Consider the following 22547-nt stretch of genomic DNA (forward strand, 5'->3'; position numbering starts at 1 on the left):
TTAAGAATGAATAAGGCTTGGCTTCCTGTCCTGAAAACCTCCGGACTAACAAAGACTACAGTCTACAATAGCCATGCGGGTTAGCTTTGGATTCCACATGTTAACAGATCACTTCAGGATACAATGGTTCCACATTAACTTACCACACACTCATTGGCACATTATCTTGATACTTAAAGGACAATGATTAACACATTACCTTTAATACTTTGCAGGACAATGCCTCAGCTCAAACCCAACCCCCTTCTGACTATATATTTCTCTTCCTACACGCTTGACACTGAGAGACACTGTCCTTCAGTGTTACTCCTCTGAAGATGCCTGCCACAGCTGCTGGCGAAACGTCAGGAAAGAAAATACCAGGACCACGGTCACACAGCCCGGATAACCTACAAGAACCGATGAACTCTGACCATGAACGCCTTTGACAATATAAAATATATTATTTGTTCAGAAAAATGGGTCACACAAAGGGTGGATAATAATATCTGCACAGCTACACGTAGTTCCAGCTAGATGCTGGTTAGAGAGCTCAGTTCTCAATGAAACTTTCAAAGTTTTCCGCTGAGGCTTTGGTGCAGTTTCTGCTTTTTTCTGGGCCGACTGCTTTGTATAGACAGGGAAGTTCATAACAGTTTTGTGGACATCTGTAAAACTGATCCATAAACCCATACAGTGTTCTCAGGCGGACATGCTGCTCTATTAAACATTTGCCTATCTGTTAAGTATTGCAGGAAAATTAGACTTGCTATTCTGTTAAACATTTGCTTATCTGGAAAGTATGGTGGGAAAATCAATATGTGCTTAATATTTAAAATGTTATTATGAAAGCTTTATTGAAAGCCTCTTTTTTCCTAATTGCATCTAAAGGCCAGGACCCACCAGTGTGGCCAGAGGCGTGGTCATATCCATTGAAGATTTTCAGCGCAATCCTATGCAGAGTTGCCCCTGTCTAAACCAATTGATTTCAGTGGGCCTAGACTGGAGTAACTCTGCATACAATTGCTCTGTTTGTCTTTTATCTGTGAATGCTAAACTCTCCATGGTATCTCCCCAATTGCTTTTGCAGTTCCCCTTCATTTCAAATAAACATTTCCACGTTGGTGGGGAGGCTATTCAGGCAAAGAGTAGTTTGTAATATAGAACAGCTGTTTATTTACTTGCTTCATTTATAGTCAACCTCTCTTGTTGAGACTCAAGGCTAGTTACAGAATTAGAAAATCGTGCAATGACCAGTAAAATGTATACAAACAATGCAATAAAAATGTATTACAAAACAGAGAACAAGTAAATAAGAACAGTAGACAATATCCAGTATACAATTACGTTGTACTGAATATTTCCCTTTTTACTACCACCCTATTCATTTTATCAAAATGCCTTCCTGAACAATTCTTACACATTTTGTGGAATGTGAAAAAAGTGAAAGCCTTTCTAACATCTTCAGGCAGGCCATTCTACCAAGTAGGAACCACCATGGGAAAGAGAATTGTCATGTTAAAGGATGCATTTTCTAGTGCAGTGGTCTGGGTGTTTGTCTGCAGTGTTACCTATATGATAACAACTCTGAGCTTGACATAGGGTTGCCAACCTCCAGGAACTAGCTGGAGATTTCCTGCTATTACAACTGATCTCCAGCCAATAGAGATCAGTTCACCTGGAGAAATGGCCGCTTTGGCCATTAAACTCTATGGCATTGAAGTCCCTCCCCAGACCCTGCCCTCAGGCTTCACCCCAAAAACCTCCCAGTGGTGGTAAAGAGGGACATGGCAACCCTAGCTTGACATGTTGCCCATGAAACTGTATTTCTCCAAGGCAGGGTGACTAGTATAGTGAATGCATCTAAATACAAAGAAGCTGTCCCTATCACAAATAAACTGGATCAAAGTTATTAATAGAGCAAGGCTGGAAAAGGTTATGCTTGTAATTAAAGATATACTCTTATTGGCAAATATAATAAAATGTATTCAGGAGTAGCTTAGAAACACTGTATTCTAAGAAAAGTTTCCATGAAGCTCTCTGAAACACTTCCATGTGGATGCTGTTAGTATGTACTTAGTTTCATTCTCCTAAAGCAGTGGCTTTAAACAGGCTCTCAAATGGTTAGTGTTGACAGTGCAGAAAAAGGAAACAAAGGTAAATCAGAGTTTAATGAGGAGCACAGGATTAATTGGAAATTAGTTATACAGATGAATGCAATTCTTTTTTTGTTAAATATAGCAATGGATCTCTCCAATAATGATAATGCATCCTGAGGCAGAGTGAAGAGAATACAGTCAAAACATGCACCAAAAAACATTAAATGATCTGCATATGGTTGCAGTAAATACTAAGGCAGATGTGAAAAGTAGTAAAGAAATAAATTCTAATCCACAAGCCTGGTTTGGAATCCATGCCAGCTCCAGTGCTTTTTATATAACTTCAATTCTAACAAAACATCAGTCTAACTGCTAGGTCTAGATAATTACATTTTCATTTCCACAGGGAAAAAATGTATAAGAGTCAGCAAATTAATGTTGCTATAGTATATGTAAAGAGTAAGAGATTAAAATTTAAAGGTCTGGATCATTGAAGGGGGAGGAAGGCTAGATTTAATTAGCAGATTGGAAACTACTGATGAATATTTATCAAAATATTAAGATTCACTGATAGGCAGAGCAGCGTGGGTAGGAGATGGCTGAGCAGGCAAGAAAAACAATGAGGATGGGAGGGTAGAGTGCTGAAGAGATGACTGAGCAGGCAGGCAAAGCAGTGAGGATGGGAGGGGGTAGATCACTGAGAAAACCAACCTGTGTTGTGATTAAGGTGGGGGGGGAAGAAGTATGGTGTGGATAGAAAAAGATGGGGAGGTGGCAGAGAGAGGAAAAGGTAGAGAAAGGTGGCTGGGGGGTATTAAGCCAGAGGACTAAGCAGGGACCCATGAGTTTCTTAGGGTCCCTGCTTGTCAGTATATCTAATTTTCAACATGGCCCCATCTGTGGATACTTAAATCTGGAGATTGGAGCTGTGACACATTTTTCTATTAACCTGAGAAAAGCCCCAGATTTGTAGAAAAATCTGAAGTAAAAAAATACATTAGGCGCATTACTCATCCCCAAATAATAGCACACATAGCTAGGGAACCACAACTGTATTGCTGGCCTTCAGGCTTTTGTTTGAGTCAGAAATCAAAGGCTTGGGGAGGGGGGACTCTTTCCAGAGCTGTTTTGGCCTTTGAGGGAGCCCTCTTTAGGGCCAGACATAACAGCAGCCACCAGGCAACTTGCTAGAAGAGATTTCTATAACTCACCCAGGCCTGGCTACTTGCTACTGTTTAACAGCAGCTACCACATGAAAGCCAGAGTAGTGGTTAGAGTTTCAGACTTGGTGTAGTGGTTAGAGGATCAAACTTGGATCTGGGAGACCAAGGTTCAAATCCCCACTTTGCCAAGGAAGCTCACTGGGTGACATTGGGCCAGTCACATGCTCTCACTGTAACCCACCTCACAGGGTTGTTGTGAGGACAGAATGGAAGAGAGGAGAATCAAATAAACTACTTTGGATCCCCATTGTGAAAAAAGGAGGGGTATAAATGAAGTAAATAAATATAGCTGAAGATGGGGGGCTGAAGCTTGGTGGGTGGGAAGGAGAAAAGCAAGGAAAGGTGAGGATATGGGAGCTACCAGGAAGATAGAAAGAAGAAATAAATTGTGGAGAAGATGAGGTGTCTCCTGCAAATTTTTGAAAGTTCCCTACTGTACAATTGGGCCTGGCCTGGTGGCCAGCACGACACAGAAGTTTCCCAAGGAGAGACTGCCGGGTGAGGAAAGGATGGAATCCTCTAGACGGGCAGATAATAAAAGATACGTTTGCTGGTGGGTGGACAGGAGAGAAGCAGGAAAAATAGAGAGGCTCTAGATATTTTCAGGAAAACAAAAGAGGAAATAGTGGAGAAGTCTTTGTGGGTCCTCCACATCAACGTATCTAATTCTCAATGTGCCCCATGTATGGATACTTAAATCCTGAGATTGGAGGCATGGACAGACAAGACAGAGTTTTCTACGAACTGAAGACTTTCTAGTTGCCTGCCCTGATGGCTTGCTAGAAATTCAGGCATGCTTACCACTTGAAGATGTGCATGCCTGATGTAGGTCCAGATAGTTTATTGTGTGGCAGTGGATAGATTTTTTTTCAGTAACAGAACTTTTTATACATGATGTATGATTTGCAGTAGCATCCAGAACTAGGTCTATTTTAAGTCTGTTTTAAGGGAAAGTTAACGAAGCAGCTGTTTTGATTTTATAGAAAGTATTCTGGACTCTGCGTATGCTAAAGCTTCCGCACAGCTACTTTAAAAATGCATTTAAAATATCCTGGTTTTGTTACGTGATTATATGCATTTATTTAAATGCATCTAAGTTAGTGGAAACACTCTTATGGTAATTGTATTTTTTTGTATTGGAGAAACAGAAACTTAAAATATGTACAGACGCATGCTGCTTTTTCAACTGTTTTTACACTGACTTATAGAACACCAAAAACGATTGAGCATGGGAATCTTTTTAAATGGTCTGGCCTCAGTCATTCAACTTTTCAATGATCAGCTTGCTTATTGTGACCAATTTTATTTTTGTGTAAATTTTCAGAAGATAAAACAGACCTTGAAAACAGCGTGATGCAAAAGAAAATTAAAATCCCCAAACTCTCACTCAATCACCTAGAAGAAACAGCGGAAATTGCAGATTATGGAGATGAAGATGTAGAACTTAGACACTGTAAGGTATTGAAGTCTTGTTTGTTCTTTTTTCTTTTGTAGTTCTAGTCATAATCAACTCTACTGCAAATCATTGCTTTTAGAATTCTAAACTGGTTTCAGTCCCTAGGAGAAGGCACAAATAGTTTAAAATTGGTTGTGAGAGGGCAGAGTACAGTAGAAAGCCCTGAATTGCTGTAAATGTAATCTTTACTCAATGAACTTATTTCATTCTGCGTGTACAGCCTACCTCTTTAGTGGTTCAGTGGTTCACCTTGGACTAGAGGTTTTGTTTTTTTAAAATAAGCTGCATCTAGGAATTGCATTTCCAGGTAGATTTAGGTATCCAGTAGCCCTACTGACCTTGGGTTAAATTTCCTACTGTTTTTAATTAAAGACATTAAAAGGTGCATACCTAAAACACATTTTATACCATGGTGGCATAAGAATATATGGCTATAATTTTCTTAGATTTTGCTTATTTTGGAGCCAAGAAGAAAGCCATAACATAATGACATAATTAGAGAAAGCATCTTGCATACAAATGTAGAATGGATGGTATAAAATGTGTATAACATTTGTGATTTTTTTCCGGATTTTGCTTACAGGTAAAACTGTTTCTCGAGCACAGAATTTTGGCTCATCAGCTATGTGTTACACCAACATTTTCTCCATGTAGCCTGCTATCAGGTATTGTACAATAATCAGACACATCTCTGTAGTTTTTGTGACAGAATATTACCTGGCCTCCTCCTTTGCCTTTCTGTGCAGGTGTCACAGTTAATTGCAGAAATTTATGTGCCATTTTAATTCTATGCAAAGTAGATGTGGAACAAAGGCAGGTGTACTTTCAATAATTTATTTTAACATAATGACAACTGCATGTGGTTGGTTTGGAAAATAATGTTGTTTGGCTTAGTGGCAACATGATAGAGAAGCAGTAAATAAAAAGGTAGTTGTACAATAATGGTACACATAACAGGTACATGGATCGTATTTCAGTGTATTAATAGAAGTTTAACTCCAAACAAAATAGAACATGCAGAAACATGAAAAAACCTTAGTTACATGAGTTGATCATCATAATATATTTGTGTATATCTCTTGGGAATTAATTTGATCAAGGTATCAGATTTTACGCAAATGTGAATAAAGTTATATTCTGAATATACATGGGGCTCCCAGTGATTTCTCCTCTAATTGACTGTTCAGATCGACTCCATTCTGTACTGCTACTGCATTGAATTCTCACAGATCATTCAGTCCTCCAGAAAAACATATTTTAATTGCCCTCTCCAAAACTCAGAACATCGTACTAAAAGTCCTCATTCTGAATTTTTGAGTGTGGCTGAATGTCTTCCATCAAAGAATTGTATCATGGGTGTGGCTGAATGTTAAAGCATCTGGTTTGTATTCAGAAGGTCCCAGGTTCAATGCCTAATTTCTCCAGTTAGAAGCATCAAGTAGTATGACTTCCAGAGCAGTCCTAAGCGGGGAGTGTAGTTAGGGGATGTCTAGGGATGGCGCAGCTGTGCTGCCTCTTGAGAGGCTTCTTGGCCTGAAATAAAAAAGAAAAATGGCGATCCACACAAAACCCTATGAAACTCTTTCATTGAGTTTCACAGGGCTACACCAGCTGCAGGCACAAGTAGCCACCTGCCAAAAGGGGTGTTTGCAGGTCGAAAGGGCTTTGGGAGTAACTAACGTCAGCACCGCCCTTGGGAATGCCCCATTGACACTGGCGCAAGGCCTTGCACTGGAAAAACGCTGCTGGGGAGGCAGCGCCGGTGCCCAAGGCTTGTTCTGCTAGGCAGCTCCTCAGAGCTGGCGTAAGTGCCCTGCTGCAGGGTCCATGCCCACTTAGTCGGCACAAGTGACACTTACGCTGGCGTAGGGGTCACGTCGGCTTCTGAGCAGCTCCCCCCCTTTCAGGATTGCTCGGTTAATGTGTTACTTGCTACATCTACCCGTGCTGGGAACAGGAACACCTCAGTGCTCGACTGTTCATATACTTGCAGCTGTACTGTACTATCTTGATAACTAGTTATCCTGCTGATAGCAATATTTTCTCTTATGACCAGATGGGAAGCCATACTCATCCTGCTAACTCATGCTGCTGTAATTGGTAATTTGTGTTTTGTGGCATTAGTATTGAGCATGATCTTTTTAGGAAATGATGATAGTAGGTAACAGCTTTTTAGTATGAATAGTCTTCTTTATAACATCTTTCTGTACTTTGGCAAAACACAGAGCACTATGCTTATGTTATTCTTTTATTTTGTTAACTGTTTATCACACCATTCCTCCAAAGAGCTTCCCTCTCTGTCCCCAGTTTTATCTTTGCAATGGTCCTATTAGGTTAGTTAGACTAGAAGAAAGTGATTGTCCCAGTGTTACCAAGTGAAAGTTTGGCACTTGTTTCTGATGGTGGAAGGACTCTTCTGTTGTTAGAAGAGGATGAGTGGTTTTTGGCATTCCACATCCCCACTTTGCCCCCTGTACTGTTCTTGATGTTTTGCTGACCCCTGGAACAAAGGTCTGGGTCTCTCCAGTTCTCGTCCAGTATGGATTCTCAGATTTGTTGTAGTCTTATCTTAATTCTGTCACTGCAAATTCATGCACTGTATGGTAATGACCATCTATAATTTGTGCCAGTGGTGACATCCATGCCTATAGCGTGTAAATCTTCGTCCTTCCACATATTCATTGAGAAACCTGTCTGAACTGCTTCTTTGTTTTCATCACCAGAAAAGAAGCTTTTTACGCTGGGCTGTGGTGTTCTTCTCCTTTCCAAATATTTTAATAGCTTGAGAACAGCCAGCTGCTCAGTGGCACATCTTTATGATGATAACAGGATACAGATTTCTGCCAAAGCCCATACTAGTATGATTATACTTTGCTGCAAGTTTAGCCATGCTTAATGAATTGTGTCTACAAGCTTACCAGATGAAGATATAATTCTTTGATGGAAGCCATGCCATCAAAAATATACACCATTTTCAGGACAAATATCTTATTCTGATATTGACAATGGTGGGAAACCTCACCACTGTTCTCTGTAATAAGTTTTAATAAGTCTGAGGACTCTGTGTTCTATTTTTTTTTTTTAAGAACACCCCATTCCCTGTTAAAGCTTGTGAAAACCAAGTTTGGGGAAGCGTTCTCCTTCCACTCTGTGTCAGTTCTCCCCCTCCTCCAAGAAGCTTTTCCTTGTGAAAGGCAAAGGAGAACTGGCAGTGGGGAGGGCTTGTTAGATGCAGAAAGTGCTTTATTGGTCTCATTCTTAAAGCCTGGATGTTCCTGAGATGCTATTTTGTGGTGTTGTGCATGGGACATGTAATTTCTTATGTCTTATAAACAGAGATGTAAGATTTTTCCCTATTTTAAGGGTGGGGAGATAGGGCGGAAAGTTTGGGGAAATTGAAATATATGCAAAACTTAATTTCCAATCTAACCTAAACTTACTTTACTGCTTTAGCAAAACAAAACTCACCGTTTTAACTGAGTTAGCATAAAGTTGTGCTGTTTGGCATAAAAATGGAATTTAAAAGTATAAATGCCATACAATGACATACTTAGCAGTTATACCATTCTAACTTCATTGACGTAAATGGATTGAGAAGGATATAATTCTGCTTAGGATGGCACTGCTAGTTTTTTACAACCAAATATTTCCAGTACCTGAGAGAGAACTACGAACTGCCTCACCCTATGCTACTTTAGCACATGTATCTTAATTTTTCCATCTGAGGGGTAGGTAAAATAAAAGGAGAAATTATGGAACACATTTGGTAATAAACAAAATAAGGAGGGTTTTTTGTACAGACATATACAGTCACAACAGGATTGCAAGGATATTTGGATATCAAGTTTATAACATTAAAAATACTGGGGGGACAGAACAGGAAAGAAGGGATGACTAGCAGTATCAAGCCATGAAACATACCTGAACTTTAGAGAGGGTCTGATCTATTCTTGTAATGATGCAAGGATTTCCTCACTCACACGCTCCCATTTCTAAACTACAGGCAAGTTTATTGTTCCATTCAGTATAATGGATGATAGCCAACAAATGTGGATCTACTGATATGACCCACTGTATTATAAAATGAATGAATGAAAGATTCAAATTGCAGTTAGATGCGTGTATCCCTCTTAGAAAAGCAAGCATTTTGTTCTTCCTCTTGACAGAGTATTTACCGTATATTCCCTTCCGTAATCACACTGTTGATCGTAGATCAGGAAAGATATGCGAGAGGATCATTATTTTTATGATCTCAAGATATTAATTTGACTTGTCCATTGGTATAATTCAGGAAAACTTTGAATTTTGGAGGCTGCATGTTATCATATATATTCTTATATGCTGCTTTTATAATGCTTATAAGACAGAGCACTGTTCAGTGACCTTGGCCAATAACTTTTCATTCATTCAAGGGAACCCAAAGTTCAGCAATTCAGATTCTTTTTCTGAGTGATATGTATGTGTGAAATTTACCAAAATGTATTGTCAAATGTCTTGTAACAAATACATTAAAAGCATTCACTATACATTTTGGGCATATTTGTACATTTAATTTCCAACTAGTTTCTGTTAGAATATTCAACCTCTGTATTTGTGATGTTTTGGTTACCGGCCAGTGTGTCATAGTGATTATTAGTGTTGGACAAGAAGCTGTGACACCCAGGTTCAAATTCCCTTTCTCCCATGAAACTTACTGGATGACCTTGGCCCAGTCAATCTCTGCTTAACTTACATAGGTTGTAAGGATAAAATGGAGGAGGGGAGAGAAGCACTAATACCTATATTATTTATTTAGTACAGTTTTACTCTGCAAAGGAGGACGAAGTAAAAATGTACAAAATAAATAATACTGGTTACAGTGACAGCAAAGTTTGAAGTAAAACTAGCTTTGAAGACTAGTTTAAAATGTGCTCATTGATGAACTGTGCATTAACCATCATTAATAGCTTGTATAAAAATGTGTACCAGTTCAGTTTTCAGTGATGATTTCGTTTCAAATAATATATGTAACATTTGACTGCTCTGATACTTAAAGTGGCAATGCTGTACTGCTCCTGTAAGTATTTAATATTATTGTCACATGATATGGGCCTTTTTTCCTGTGCATTCTCTGCCTGTTCTATTCTGCTACAAATTAAAATGAACTTCAACAAAGACATCAAATTATGAAGGAATTGCTTGTGACTATTTGTACGTAGCGGCTTGATATATACTGTTTCTCTAAAATGCTGCCACAAAGACAACATCATTTTCCCCTGCAAACATGGAGTCATCACTGTTTTAAAATAAATTGTGAGCACTTTGCTCCAGATCTACTTTGCATGGAGTTTACATGAGGTGCCCGACTGTAAGGAACTGTGAGCACTGTTATTGCTAGCAAAGGAGGGGGCCGGAAACATTTTGTCCCAGACACATTAATTCCATGGAGACATGACTGATCATTTCACAATACCTGATTGCAGGCTAACAGCAGGAAGTGTTGGTGTGTAATATGCAGCTAATGGGCTAAAACCTTGGGCTGCATAAAAATTATATACACAAGTAAAATCTGAAAAAAACAACCACACTTGTTACACATTCTTTATATGGTCGTCTGCATTTTTGCATGATGCTTTCACTAATTTCTTTCAGTCATTTTGAGCTTTCTTGGTAAAGGTGGGGGCGGGGGGGGGGGAAGCAAAACATGAAAGTTACAGACACATACTCTTAAACCCAAAGAGTGTGTAAGGTATTGTACATATGTGACTTTAAATGCATCCTAATAAGAATTGATTGTAGGAAGTTTTGCAGAGAATTTTTTGACCCATGGTTTGTGAGCTGTTGGCTACCAAAATCAACCAAGAAAAAGCAGATACTACAAAGTGAAACAAAATAACATAAAATGTGTGCCTCTATCGTGTGAAAGATTTTGGCCCTTAGTAAGTGTTACATCCCTACAATTCATTGGAGAGCCTTTTTTCACCCAGGAGTTCATTTTTTAAACCAAATTAGATGGATATCCAGTTGCTCTAAAGTTGTACTTTTGGGACTAAACCCACTAAAATGCACAAAATACTATAGTTGCCACCACCTTTTTCAGTTGGTTCTCTCCCTCTTAACTGGGGCACTGAGTTACATCACTTCCAGCTCCCAATCTAATTACCAGACTCCCCTTCAGAGGTACAGTACAATTCTTTAGTAACATAACCTGAAGTGAAGGAAAGGCATGTAGAATACATACAGTACAAAACACAATTTTTTACCCAGTAGGTTTAGGTTTATTAACAAAGCATTTTGTTTTAGATTTATTAACAAAAGTAGGTTATGACCCAGGGCTTAAGTGAGATACAAGGATTGGACCTTAATTTGTAACCTGAAATTTATCTCTTAAATTTTGTTGATACTATTTATTTATTTAGAATATTTCTATGCCACCTCTTCAGAGTCCTCCTCTAGGCAGCTTACAATTAAAAACCACAGTATTAAAACGCAGTATAAGTATTGATCCCAGGGAAATATTGCTGTAGACCCAGAGCTCTGCAAGGATGGTATCTGCATGTTATTGGAAATAACGGATTTGCCTGGCAAATTAGAATAATTCTTGAAGATGTGGGAATTGTTATTAATAGTTAAGTTAACAGCAATTCAAAATTCTGAGAATATTTTTGATGACAAAATTTGACAACTCTTCGGGAGATTTAAAAAAATCCTTAAGCTTTTAGAAATGAATGGGTGATAAAGGAGTAATTATAACTATTTACATTATCTTCTTTCATTTGTTTTTAATTTGTGAACCGAATGTGTATATACTGGTTCTATCTATGTATTGTTGCACGTCAATAAAATTAAAAAAAGTGTTAAAAACATGGCACTGTATCCTACCACATCATTCAGATAGGGGCAAGAAGTTCCATCAGTGCAAGGTGCATTCTTTCAGTGGAGAAACCTCTTGTGTTAGCAGAATGTGCCTGACACTGAATACATTGTAACCTTCTCCTCTGGCTTGATTACATTCTAAAACGTAATAAACAACTGTCAAGTCTTAATAATTTTTTCTTACACATTCCTTTTCCCCATTCATAATCTGCTTAATTGTCCTTATTTTGTTAGTCAACATAATAAACCAGGCTTTGTGTATCCAGACTAGACCTGGGAAGTATATCTTTTTTCCAGTATTGTGCCAAGATCATTCAGGCAGTTACTAATAGGTTATTAACTAGATTTCTAATTTGTGGTTTCAGCCATTTAGGGAGAATCCCTAAAAGGGCAATTTGTGGGTTACATGCTAATTTTTCATTTATTATGCCCTTTAATGTTTTAAATACATTCTGCCAATATTATTTTGCTACAGAACATTGCCACCATATATGCAAAAAGGAGCCCCTTTTAATATTGCATCTGTGACATCCTTTAGAAGGGGCTTTTCTCCTATTTTTGCAATTCTGTCTGATGTTAAATACCATCTATACATTATTTTTAATAGACTTTCATTTATATTTATGTTCTAGCAGTATATCAAAATGTCCTTATGCAAATTATATCATTCCTCCCTGTGGGATATTAGTCAAATCTTTTTTCTCATTTGGCCATATAGATCGGGATTCTCATCTTATTAGTAACCCATATATAGTGGACAATAGTTTCTGTTGCTTTTCTGGTTCATTAAGAATAATTTCAAAGCCTTTTAAAGATAGAAATTAATTTGTGACAGTTTGGTAGTTACGAAAGATGAATTCATTTATCTCTCCATATTCAGATTGATATAGATGTGTCTAATTGCAGCTAATTGAAAGGTATAATAGTATTTTTCAGTATTGGGTGCTGCCAATCCACCATTTTGTCAGAGTTGATGCATTTTTTAAATTGTATCCTAGACTTCTTATTGTCCAAAATAAATAGTAAATAAAAGCTGTGTCCTAGATAACAGATGTTTGTTCACTATCAAAGGAAGGGCCATAAACAAAAAACACAGAATTCCAGGTAGACACTTCATTTTTAGGATAGTTGTGCATCCTAGCCAGGAAATCTTATCATTAGTCCAAGTTTTTAGAACGTTCTCTGTTTTTTTTCCCCAGTATTAGATGGATGTTGTGATTCACCATTGTTTTTAGATTATCAGAAAACAGAATGTCTAGATATCTAATTTTATTAATATGCCATCTCTGATATGACCTCTTGTTTTACCTGCATGTTTAAACTAAAAAGGAATAGCATAACAACCATTAATCTGTACGTTTGCGGATGGGTTAATGATTTTATAATCAGTATTTCAAAGTGAAATGGGACAGTATGACTTAACTAGCTCAAGATCCTTCCTTATGTATTACTGTAATATTAGCCTCTACCTATGATTTAGAAGGTAGGCCAGACTCCAACATATGTGAACATAATTTCTCCAAAAATGGAGCCAATTTATCTGCACAGAATTTGTGAAATTCATTCATCTGGACCTGGTGATTTGCCATTTTTTGTCAATTTTTAAAATTATATTTAATATTTCAACCATATTATTTAAGAACTCTCTCTGTTCTGAAATATTTGGAATCGAGATGGACTGCAAGGAATTATTTATCCATTCCAGCTTGGGCTTTTCTGACCCATAAACCTTTTCAAAGTAATTTTAAAATTCATTTACCATTTGTATTGGCAAACATAAAATAGTGAGTGCTTGTATTACTCTTGATTCTCATAGGCATGAGCTTCCCTTTCTATCCGCTAAAATATTTGCCAGTTTTTTTCTAGTTATGTTTCCAGAATTGTTTGGAATAAAGTAAGGACTTTGCTTTCAGATTAGCATTGTGTATTGTAAATTTCTTTTTGGCATATTTCCATGCAGGTTTTTCACATGTATTTCTGGTCTGCTTATGTTTCTGTTCTTTTATTTTAAGTTCCTCCACTAATTCATTTCTAATTTTCTCTCTACTATTTAAATAGTAACTTTGTTGAGAAATTTAAAAAGCCCCTAATGAAGGCGTTAACAACACAATCGGGAGGGGGGTGGACAGTAAAGTCAGAAATAACTCGCCCCAAAATACAATACCCTCCTTCCTCTGAATCCAATAATTCCAAAAACCTACTTGCATCCATCACAGATTAAATAGTTGTTCCCCTGTATTGGACCAATAATTTAAGCAAGAGTCCCCTGTGTACACAAAACTCCATCTCTTAAAAATTGAAGTTCTTTTCTTCTCTTTACGGTGCAATCCTATAGAGATTTAGGGCTTAGACTGGAGTAACTCTGTATAGGATTGCACTGTAAGAGACATCTAAATGTCTGAAAGAATTAGAATGTTTTGATCATATAACTTTAGATCTGGATTGGTCCTAAAGGTTTCTGAGACTTTATTTCTAATATTTGCATTAGCAAGTTTCACCAGGATGTCTCTAGGTACTCTTAGTTACTCTACTATTACTTAGTTTTTTCTTCTTACTCTACTATTGATTCTAAAGGTTGGCTCAATTTCTGCTTCTTCACTGAAATCTGAGCCCAGGCATCCTGTAAATAAATCAGTAAGATAGTCTTCCAAGTTAGATCCTTCTATTTCTTCTTTAAGGGACCAGATCCTTAAATTAGATTTTCTTAATTATCCACTTCCTCAATGTCTTTCATTAATATCTTATTTTCATTTCCAATGTCTATAAGGTCTTGTTTCAAAGTTTTAAAAACATTTCTAACTTAGTCTTATTGGATATTTTAATATTTTTTCCCTTTAACTGTTCCTTTGACCAAGACAGTACTTAATTTGCTTGTTCTCAATTGTCTGTAATTCAGATTCTAGATACTGAAATTTAGTCTTTTCTAAAATTAAAACATTAGTTTTTTCTACTTCTACCTTGTTAGTGATAGCGTTTTAAAACTCGTTACCATTTCATTAAATTTGTTAAATTCAGCTATTTCTAATTTTTTTTCTAACATAGACATTTTCATTTTGAAGGAATTCCTTTTTCCTTTTTGTAATATCTTCTATTCATTCTGCTTGGAAAAAACTAATATCTTCTGGACTGGACATTTATCCTTTATGCCCCTTCCCTCAGCTAATAGTCTCTGATGGATGCATAGAAAAATATTTCATTAAACCAGAAGGAGGTATAATATACTTCTAATACCTTTGCAAGGAAGTTTCAACTATAGAAAGGTCAGATATTACTATTATAAATTATTTTACCCATCCAAATACTCAGTTTTCTCTTCAGATCTTATAAATCTTTTGCTTATAATTTAATATATTAACTATGTGACAATAACATTGAAACATCTAATTCCAGAAGATTGAATAATAACTTCCACACCAAGACAAAGGCAGAGCTGCAGAGATGGAGGGGGGCAGTTTGATCAGGGGTCAGCTAACTAGTTTTTTCCCCCAACACACAAGGAAGGACCCTCCATGCATGTTGTAGCAAATTTCCATTGCACACAAAACAGTTCCTGCCCCAGAGTCTTTGACTGTGTACCTGAACTGACGTGTGCATGTGTGTGTTAAGGCCTACAGTGGTTAAACATAACCAAGAACAGCTGGCTAGAAGGTTAGTGCTAACACACACAAATGTTTGTGTGAATAAAAGTAATTTGATAGTTCAAAATTGTCTTTCCCCCCTGCAAGCTTCAGCTCAACTTTGTTGTCAGCCCTTCTCATTAACTGTAGATTTATGTAGCATGCTACCTGTCTTAGTATCTTAACACTTAATTTTTTTGTAACATACAGAGAAAAGATGGAAGGAAGCAAAATGAAGGCACACACAAAAGCATTGAAGCAGTTGTTGCACGCCTTGAAAAGCAGAATGGAATGAGTCTCAGTAGTAATTCCAGTCCTGAGACAACATTTATGGAGTCTTCAGAAAGGATGAACAATATGGACGATGCTGTAGTTCCTCGGGTTCTTTATGAGGAACTGCTAAGAAGCTACCAGCAGCAGCAGGAAGAAATGAGACACATTCAACAAGAACTTGAAAGAACAAGGAGGCAGCTTGTTCAGCAAGCAAAAAAGCTAAAGGAGTATGGGACATTAGTGTCAGAAATGAAGGAGCTCAGAGACTTAAATAGACGGCTGCAGGATGTACTGCTTCTAAGATTAGGCAGTGGTAAGTGCTTGAATTTACATGGGACAAGTTTAAAAATGCTTCTTTTCATTTTTAGCACAGAGTGACTAAAATATTCACAGAAAGATCCAACTGTGTCTCTCAATACCACTTAATCTTCCAATTCATTCTACACTAAAAATTCTGTGCATTCTCTTTATTTTTGTGAACCTTTTAAAAAAAATAGGCAAAGGTCTCCATTTCTAAAGGACCATGTGCAGGGAGAGGGACCTTAGCGTTCTGTAGAATGCCAAAGAGAATCCTACAAATGCATGACTAGTAGCACAAGTATTCATTTTTTTGCTAAAGGAAAAATCCATAATCCAGTTTTCCTGTGCAGATGCCATTGCCTTCAGTCTGTTACATCTCTATAAGTCATGTTCACTCTCATATTTAATTTAGATTTGCTTGTAATCATGCAATTCAAAAAATTATTTATATACAGCAAAGTCAGAAACAATCATTTTCATTTGTTAATTGTGTTACTGAGTTTGCATCATGTTAAATCATTCTAGAGTTGTGAATTTATTTTGATATAATGTGTGTTTTTTCCAGAAACCTACAGTGTCTTCCAAGTTAGTTGAACAGCATATTGAATCTGTGTGAACACCATTCATTGGCCTACTGTCCGTCGCTCCTGTTCTCCATGTTTGATTCTTACCTGTGTCTCTTTTTTTTTTGTTACATTCCTTCATAATGGTTATAACAAATCACTTTCCTAGCATCTACCGTCTTTCCCACAGGGAAGTATTATAACAAGGTTCAGTTTCTTCTTCCAAATTTGATAGTGTAATTTTCAAACTTCTGAGATTGGTAAAGGAGTGGCTATGGCTCAGTGGTAGAGCATCTGTGTTGCATGCCTAGGTTTACATGGATCAGGTAACTGATGTTAAAGGCTTGTACCTGAGATCCTGGAGAGACACCAGAGTAGACAGCGTTGACAGACCACTGGCCTCACATATTATAGGGCAGTTTGATGTGGTCATCTGTGTTCTTCTTTGAAGTACAGACAGGTAACATTCCCCAATATTTTTGTGTGTGCATGTAGAAAATACAAAAGTATTTGAAGTGTTCAGTTTTCCATCACCTTCATGTTTGTGCATTAATTCTGAGGATCTGTTTGCCCCAGAGTTTGACAAATATTATTTCTTTTAGTAATAGCCAGTTGCATTATAAATGAACAGATAGATGTTTTCACTCATTAGTCAGATAGACAATGAAGCAATAAAAATGTGTATAAAATATTTAGAGGTTAATTTTTTAAAGAAATGTTGCTATTCTTTTAGATACTTATTAAACTACAAAAAGATAGTTTGATGCAAGAAGATTGAAGTGATTGTACATCAAGTATTAAAACTACCGTCATTGATTTGGATTAGTGTAGAATGAACAGTGTCTGTTTTTAAACCCTTACCCCCCACACACACCTTTCGAGACCTGATTCTGAATTACTAGAGAAGTGAATTCTGATTTTTTTAATGTTAGTTTGTATCTGCTTTCTTAAATGTTCTGCTGTCAGCTACATGTAAAGTAAAACTATTATCTATAAATTTTAGCTAAACTAGCTGCCAATGTGAATGGTGGTAAAAGACCTATATTTTGTGTAGCTTATTTTGTATGTGTGTGTGTGTTTTATGGAGAAATTCTGAGGCTCAAGCAGCCAAATTCATCGTTTTTGCTCGGCCTTAAAAATCTATGGTCTTTGTTGATCTTTTAAGTACTGTATGTATGATGCTTACCACTTCTAATAGAAGAAGAATTGGTTTTTATATGCCGAATTCTCTACCACTTAAGGAAGAATCAAACTGGCTTACAATTACCTTCCCCTCCCCTGTGAGGTAGGAAGTGCTGAGAGGGCTCTAAAAGAACTGTGACTAGCCTAAGGTCACCCAGCTGGCTTCATGTATAGAAGTGGGAAAACCAATCCGGTTCACCAGATTAACGTCCGCCGCTCATGTGTAGGAGTGGGGAATCAAACCCGGTTCTCCAGATTAGAATCCAAACCTCCGCTCATATTTAAGGACCCCCATCTGTTTCCTCCTGTTTGTTTCGGAAATCATAGTTTAGGCCCTGATATCTGTATATATAGTATTTTTTTTCTTTTGTGGCTGCTGCATTATGAACCTGTGGCAGTTTCTAGAATGTCTTTAAAGACAGCTCCACATAGAGTGTGTTACTTTAGTCCAGTATGCATATTACTATGGCACATATGGTTGTAGCTGGGTACAACCTTTCCGTGAACAGCTGCAGTTGGTGAATGAGCTTAATCTGGTAAAAAGCACTCCTAGCCATCTCAGTCACCTGAGAATCAAGATTCAGCAAAAGTCCAGGATTTTTTCAGGAGGAACCGGGTTGAACAGCTGTGTCTACTGTCCCTGGAGTTAAATGAAAGAAGAAATAATGTTGAATGTCATCTACATATTGCTGACAACTCATGTCCATATCCCCATTAAATTTGTCCCCCGTGTTTTGGGTAGATGATGAAGGGGCTGAGCCCTAAGGCCAACAATCAAGGGACAGAACAGAAGATCTTAGTCCCAGGGTAATATTACGTGAACAAAATACTGTTAACTGGACAATAAAGGGGGGAAAATCCTACAGCCAGGTGTGACCTGCAAAGCTCTTCATTTGGTTTGCATAGGATGCTGCTTTAGCTATATCAGCACAAATCTTAGAGGTATTTTGGGCTGCAGTAGAAAAGGGATGCAAGGAAGTCACACTCTGCAGGCAGAAATCCTTCCACCCACAGAAATGCTCTGCAGCATCCACCCCAATAAAAGGATTATCTGTGTTCTCAAAACTGAGATACTGATTTTCTTGTTCATTCCTCTCTCCTGAGATTGTACTTCTGTAAGCCTTTTCAGTTTCTTTAGGTTGTTGTCAGTTTCACCTAGGCATTCAGACACCCTGGGAACAAGGCTCCTACACTGTCCTCCTCCCCTTCTTTCCCTTGTGCACAGAACTGAGATTGAAAACTTCCTGGTTTGAAAGAAACCGTAGTTTGGGGGTCTAACAAATTGTGGCTTGTTTCTTGCATACAATTCAGGATTCCAAACTACATTTCATATCTCTGCTTTGCAACAATCTTTGGTTTCTTTTAATTCGAGAAGTCATAAGCTCTTGATTCTGTGTGTGAGGGATGGGGGAAAGGTGGGGGAATATGTGAGAGCCTGAGGATAAACTAGGCTCGTTCTCATCATAAACAACTCAGGGCCCCCATTGCGAATGGTCTCATTTTTCTGTTGTTGTGCATTAGTAGTTAGTGTTGTCTTGCTTCCCAATATTTTTATGAACACCCTCTTGGGCTGTGTGTTCACTTGAATGGCAAATCCTCTTAGCTTGATCACTGTACTCATCACATCATACCTACTAAACGTTCAACAGACTTTGAGCCAGAATAATTGCTCATGGCAGAAATATAGTCCCTGTGAAAAAGTAGCCCAGTTACCTTGGCTGTATGTGCTTAAGCATCGCAAGGGGGAGAACTGTTCCATTTTGAACTCATAGAAAATGGGGTCTGAGATGGGCATGTTTTAATATTTATTTATTAAAATTGTATGCATGCATCTTTCCATTTTTCTGTTTCCTATCCTAGCTTTGTATGTTCATACATGTTCTCATTGGCCACTGTGAGACAAAATTTCCCAATTCTTTGTCAATCAAACTCATGGAAAACGATGATTATCTGAAAGTTACCTTGCTGTGGTTTGAATCCCACGATGTGCGAGGGGAAACACAAACAGACTTAGTGAAGTTTCACTTGAGCAAGATTTTTTGTGGCATCTGGTACTTACCTACCTATATATGATAGTGCCCAGACTTTGGTTGTGCAAGATGTTGTGCAAGTGGAAATGCAAATGGGGTTACAATAAGTTTGACAGTGGAAGTGGCTGCATTAGCACTTCAGCAAAAAACTGTAGCACAAACAGAAATTTTGTGCTCGATCCAGTCCTGTGTATCCAAGTAGCACTTTACCCTAGAGTGTCACTCTGAGAGTTTAGGAATGACACAAATTATGTCAAAGAAACTTAAGAAGCAGACCTATGAAAAATAGCTTGTATAGCTGTACTTCCTTTTCACCCCCTTTAATTATGGATGCAGTACCCCTCAGAAGTGAAATGGAGACTATTTCCAATGAAACAAGGATGTTGTTTCCTCTGCAGCCTTAAGGCTTGCATTTGCTGTGTTAAGATAATATGTTGGTGTTCGATACTTTCTTGACTTTCAGAAACTTCCCTTACGTGCACAATTTCTTTCTTGCTTATCAAAGCACAAAAGCTGCAAAGAAAAAGAAATTTCAGAAATAAGCATGGTGCATGGCAAATTAGGCATGCAACACTAATTAACAAAAATGCAGTAAAGGGAATTTCACATCTAATTCACAACATGCTGTTCTGTAAATTCAGGCCTTCGTAGTTTGTAAAATAAATGAGAGATTTATCTAGCTAGAACATTTAACTTTTGAATGAAAACTCTTCAGAGATTCAAAATATAATTAAGACATTTTTAATGCTTTGTGTCAGTTGCTCCAAAGTTAATACAACCTCTTGGTTTTGCAATGATTCTCTGAATTGCTGTCATAGTGGACTTTACCAGTCACACATGAAAGATTTGTAATGTCAAATATATAGCATATTAGCAAATGGCAAAAGGCTGCCAAATAAAAATAGCATGAAGATTTCTACTGAGATAACCTCTTCATTCCACAAATAAATGAGTTCATCCTGATTTTCTCCATATTTTTTCCTACGCTGCAGGAATTTTAGGTTACTAAGGATAGTGTTGTTCAAGGATTATAAGTCTTGCCTGTCATTGATAGAGAATTCTTTTTCACTGTAATATGCTGTCCATGAGGCTTCCTTTGAAGACCTCTTGGAAACTTTAGCTGGTCAAATATCCTATACAATTTCATCTCCTGGTCCAGTGATTCCCATGTTCTTGCTCACGACAAATCTTACTTCACGGCAGCAAACCTAAGGACTTTATACTTGCTACCCGAACGGTACCTTATACCGTTATAACTGAGTAAAATAACTGAGGGGAAGATTTTATTTTCAAAGAGCCCAATTCACCAAACTCTTTAGAGGCTGTGTGGGTCCCCTCAGTTAATGTACAGTAGCCTCCCTCAAAGGTAGGTATACCCTTGCCTTGTCTGATGGCCCTGTTTCATCATACACACAAGGGACAGATTGTTAACTATAGATTGTTAACTAATATAGCGATGGTTCATATTAGAGAGAAAAATTACTTATACTAGTATTTTCAATGATATATTTACTATAACTACTGAACAAGCCGTGCATTTAAAAATAAAAATGAATTCAGACTGGCTAATTTTGTTGTTAGGACATTGGCATGGTCTACCTGTGCATGTTTGCTCAGATGCAAGACCTACTGAATTTAGTGCTCATTACTCTTACATAAATGCACACCCTTATTGTGTGTGTTGGTGAAAAATATTACTCTCAAGTTTTATAATTAAACATTTGATGTGCCATTTCATTATAGGAAATTTTTCTATGTTCTTCCTCAAAATGTATGATTTCTTCATGATTATACTACATTTTTTGTACTGGCCAGGATCCCGAGAGCTGGAGAAATACCAGAGTGATTAATTTTTCCTTTCTTCTATGAAAAAAACAGACATACACTCTATCACAAACTGCATTTTATAATCCCCTCACTGTCAAAATTTTGCTATGAGGAAAAGGGAACTGCTGAACATGCAACTTGCTAAGTCCTCATGTTAACAGTTCTTCCTCTATTCCTGTTTTTCAAAATTGGCGGGCAACCCAATTCTGAAAAGGGGACAGATCTGCGGCGGCCAGAAATGACGGAGTCACACCACTTCCTCAGGAATTTCCCGGCTGCCGCAGAGGCGAAAAGAGACAATCAATTTTTAAAAAAAAAACCTGAAAGGGAGGGAGGAATCTCCGATTGCCTGCAACAGGGCTCTGCCACTGAAAGATATGGGGCAGCCCCGCTGCCACTCAAGGGGGCGTTCCTGGGGCGAAAGGGCTGGGGAAGTGCTTAAAGGCAGCTCCACCCATGGGAACACCCCCACACACATGGGAACACCCCCACACACATGCTGCCAGCATGGCTGTGCTGACGGCAGGGCCCAGTGGTGCCTGTACACTGGTTTGTTTGCCCCCATGCTGGCATAGGTACCACATTATTCTGTGATAAGGTGGCACCTATGATGGACGGGGTCACGCTGGCTACAAAGGAGCTTTGCCCCCCTTTAGGAATGGGCTCAAAATCAAAGTTAATTTTTATCTTTGTAATTGTTAAGTTATTTATACATAGTCCAGACTTCTTGAAAGTAGGTTAGGATGTCATCTGGAATTACTGCCCTCATTTGATTCTTGTAGCAACTGAGTTAGGTTAGACTGTGAGAGGCAAAATCAGGAGGATTATCCAGTGAATTTTATGTCTGAGCAGGAGTTTGAACCTGGACCTTCCAGGCCCAAGCACACTATTTAAGCACCTTGAGAAGCAGCAGCTTGCAGCTCTGTTTCTACACTGAATATATATATGCCTTTAAATGTAATAAATATACCAAACAATACCAATAAATATACCAAACAATACATAGTGCATTTCATGTTCTTAAAGTAGTAAAATAAGATTAGGTAAAAAAAGTAAGCATGACATATCTTTGAATTTTACTTAAAGGTTTTAATGGTTTTTCAAAATGAAAGAAAGGAAAGGAAAATAATCCCTGAGTTCAAA

The 22547-nt window shown here is 37.8% G+C and overlaps 1 protein-coding gene across 6 annotated transcripts in view; it reads left to right on the plus strand.

Moving 5' to 3' along the window:
• Positions 1–22547, plus strand: part of BEND5 (BEN domain containing 5) — a 1050378-nt gene that overhangs the window by 596550 nt on the left and 431281 nt on the right. For 2 of the 6 annotated variants that reach the window (XM_056844382.1, XM_056844384.1), the window contains 2 exons: positions 4626–4759; positions 15440–15815. The exons of 1 other annotated variant lie outside the window; for it this stretch is intronic. In XM_056844382.1, the coding sequence (XP_056700360.1) occupies positions 4626–4759; positions 15440–15815 (510 nt within the window). Of the gene's footprint in view, positions 1–4625; positions 4773–5326; positions 5423–15439; positions 15816–22547 lie in introns of those variants that run through there. 3 more of the 6 variants (XM_056844386.1, XM_056844387.1, XM_056844385.1) reach the window with 3 other exon arrangements.

The sequence above is a fragment of the Euleptes europaea genome, chromosome 2, assembly GCF_029931775.1.
Source record: "Euleptes europaea isolate rEulEur1 chromosome 2, rEulEur1.hap1, whole genome shotgun sequence".
NCBI classification, from domain to species: domain Eukaryota; kingdom Metazoa; phylum Chordata; class Lepidosauria; order Squamata; family Sphaerodactylidae; genus Euleptes; species Euleptes europaea.